The 3,064-nt window shown below is 33.8% G+C and overlaps 1 protein-coding gene across 10 annotated transcripts in view; it reads left to right on the forward strand.

Annotated features, from left to right (window-relative positions):
* Positions 1-2,959, forward strand: part of LOC102681219 (casein kinase I) — a 44,905-nt gene extending 41,946 nt beyond the window's left edge. For 4 of the 10 annotated variants that reach the window (XM_031513677.1, XM_031513678.1, XM_031513679.1 and 1 more), the window contains 2 exons: positions 929-1,035; positions 1,338-1,524. In XM_031513677.1, the coding sequence (XP_031369537.1) occupies positions 929-1,035; positions 1,338-1,524 (294 nt within the window). Of the gene's footprint in view, positions 1-928; positions 1,036-1,337; positions 1,525-1,936 lie in introns of those variants that run through there. The other 6 variants (XM_006622294.2, XM_006622296.2, XM_006622299.2 and 3 more) reach the window with 2 other exon arrangements.
* The last annotated feature ends 105 nt before the right edge of the window (positions 2,960-3,064 follow it).

Genomic DNA, 3,064 nt, shown 5'->3' on the forward strand with positions numbered 1-3,064 from the left:
TCGACATTAATATTACGATTATACGATCGTAAATTGTCCATGTTTGATCAATGTTTAAAAAACAAGAAAATATTTTTATTTTTTTAACATTATATTCTATGATGAAAAAGGAAAAAAAAGTTTTGTGTTTGTAATTTCATTCAATTCGTCGAATAAAGTTTAAGTGCAAGTTTATGTTTAAATAGGAAGAGAAACAGTGCGCCTCTGTCCGCGTTATCCATTTGTTCCCCACCCCCTCCTCTCCATTTTCTTAGCCCAAGAAGATGACGTGCAGACGCGTCCACGAAGTAAACCGTTCGCTCTATTTCTAGACAAAGCAACGCCGGATTATGGTCAGTTAGAAATCTATTTGCAAATTGGTTTGTTGCAGCATGCGAACGTTTGTTTCGTTGATCGATTCACTTCTATAATCAATTACTATTTCACTAATACAATCTATTTCATTTGTATTTTCCATAATCGCGCCTTATACTCTTTTTTTTTTTTTTTTTTTTTTTTTTTTCCCTTCATTCTTTATTCCAACGTTTGTCCAAAGTTTCTTGACAAAATAACTCGCGATTTTTGAAGAGTTAACTTGTTAACCAAGTTGATTAGCCGTACCATGTTTTTAGAGTTTCACTTCGTTTGTATTAACAATGCCTTATGAATATAAAGTGCCGCTTGTTTCACGTAAATTATGGGCTTGGTCCTCTAAAGTAGAGGTTTATACACGTGTACATAAACAGATATCATGTATTTTATGTAATTAGTTCAGTACAATATTTTTTTTATATATACGTGTTATATTTTAAACTCATAGTACTGTTGTAAATCATGAAACTTCATTTTTTGAAATTTCAATTGAATATTAGCTTTTATGTCCTTATAATTAAATATATTTTCGTCTATTTATTTAGAATCTTTCGGATAATATGTTTTATGTATTTAGGTGGTATCCTCGACGAATGGAGAATTAGCCAATGATGATCCTACAGCAGGACATTCTAATACGCCAATTACTGCGCCTCAAGAAGTAGACATGGTCGACGAAACGAAGTTAGTATTGCGTTCGTTATACATTTCCTTTTTTTTTTTTTTTTTTTTTCTTATATAACTAGTAGATTGCGAATTCTTGATAAATAAGAAATAAATTATAATTGAACCAATAATATTTATGTGACTAATGCATGCATATGTGACGTATTAAAGATTTAAAGTAAAAAGGCTATCGTTAAAAACGATACACTAATATTGTAGATAAAAATTAGCAAAGTCACATCCTTGTCTCATCGTATAACTTTTAATCTCGTATCCTTTGCATGTGATATATGTTAACCGCCCTATCTGTCCTATTTCAGAAAGAAATGTTTGCCGACAAAAAAGCATTGTCGTGGATGCGGAAAAATCCTACGCCGAAGTTCTTGCCTTCCTACGCCTACTGATGATCCTAGATCGATCCCTGAATTAAATTTATTATCCCAGCACAAGTGGCCATTAAAGAATTTTCTTTTATACAATATAAAGAAAAAATATAATATTTATTAATTATCGTTATTCTAATCTAATTATATACATATTGGTATTATTTTGTTTAAAATATTCTTTTCTTTTTTTTTTTTTATTTTAATAAACACTTAAATCGTTACGTAATACAAAAATTTATGTATTAAAAAGATTAGAAGAAGAGAATATCGATGACACATGATTTCGATTTTAATCAAACACCGTATGACTATAACCTTAGAATTATCGTTCTTACTCCTTGTTTTCTTTTATGTTGTTTTATTTAACAAGTGAGTCATGTATCGATCGTTGGTCTGGGACAATATTCTAGCCACTAGCAAATTGGTTTGAGAAAACAAATTCGATTTGTCGCCGCTTTGGAATGCCTTGTCGTACTGCATGTTGGTGTCATAGAATAAAACGATCAAAAGAAGACGACTCTAAGTCCTATTAGTGTTTGGTTTATTTGCAGATGCTGTTGTTTCTTCAAACGGAAGAAGAAGAAAACTGGAAGACAAAAGTGACTGTCTGTTATCGTCAGTCTTGGGGGGGACAATACAGTGCGCGTGTAACAGAAGTGCAGATGAAGTTTTTTTGGAGAATGTGTTGCGGCAGTGCGTGAAAGGACCATGGATAAAGAAAAGCTGCAGCCGATCCGCAATAGGGGAGGCCGTTACCTTGCTACGTGCCGGAAGTCGATCCGCTTCTCAAGATTCGGTGCTGCACATCATCGTCACGATGTCACGCCTCCGTCGTTATCAAATTAAACCACAGCCATCATTATTACCGCTATTATTACTACTATTATTATCATTATTATTATCACGATTAACTTTGCTCTTCTTCTTTTTCTTCTTACGATTATTATTACGATCACTATTATAATATTATATTATTACTATATTATTTTATTATTATTATTATCGTTTATGATTATCATCGTCATTTCGTGTACGATCGTCGTTCAAATGAAAGAAGAACATCGTTTGTCAATGTCGATGTTAGCGAATATATTGTAAACTTGTGACTGAAGATAGTCGAGCCGTTGGTTCAATACCGGCAGATTGGTCTACCTAACCGTAACACGGATATGTAAGAGTAAGGAATTGACGTACGGATGGTGAAAGAACGTGTTTGTGCCTCTCATCTTGTTCCGCGGTGGCGCGCTTTTCAACACGTCATCATTGCGAAATGTGTTACGATATACGTGTATTAAATCGTAAAACAATTGAAGCTGAAGATCTCATTTTACTCAAAGTCCCGGATAACGAGCGTAGCGTACTCCTGCTTGTATCGAAGTTTATAAACAAACATTTATGAAGTCTGATCGACTGGAAAGGCATGAAACTGAAAGGGTAAAACACGTTCGCGTCTGCTTAACTCCGGTCAGTTCCAAACGCGTTTGATACGGCGGCGTTCTTCAAATTCGTGATCGTGTAAGTTGCCTTTCCTTTGTTTTCCTTTCCAATGACTACGAGAGATAAACAATCGAGTCGAATCGAAATTCATGTAACGCGTAGAGCGTATTTTTACATTCTTCTTTCTTGTTTTCCAAATTTCCGAAATATTTTTTTTTTTTTTT

Source organism: Apis dorsata, unplaced genomic scaffold, assembly GCF_000469605.1.
Source record: "Apis dorsata unplaced genomic scaffold, Apis dorsata 1.3 scaffold_683, whole genome shotgun sequence".
NCBI classification, from domain to species: domain Eukaryota; kingdom Metazoa; phylum Arthropoda; class Insecta; order Hymenoptera; family Apidae; genus Apis; species Apis dorsata.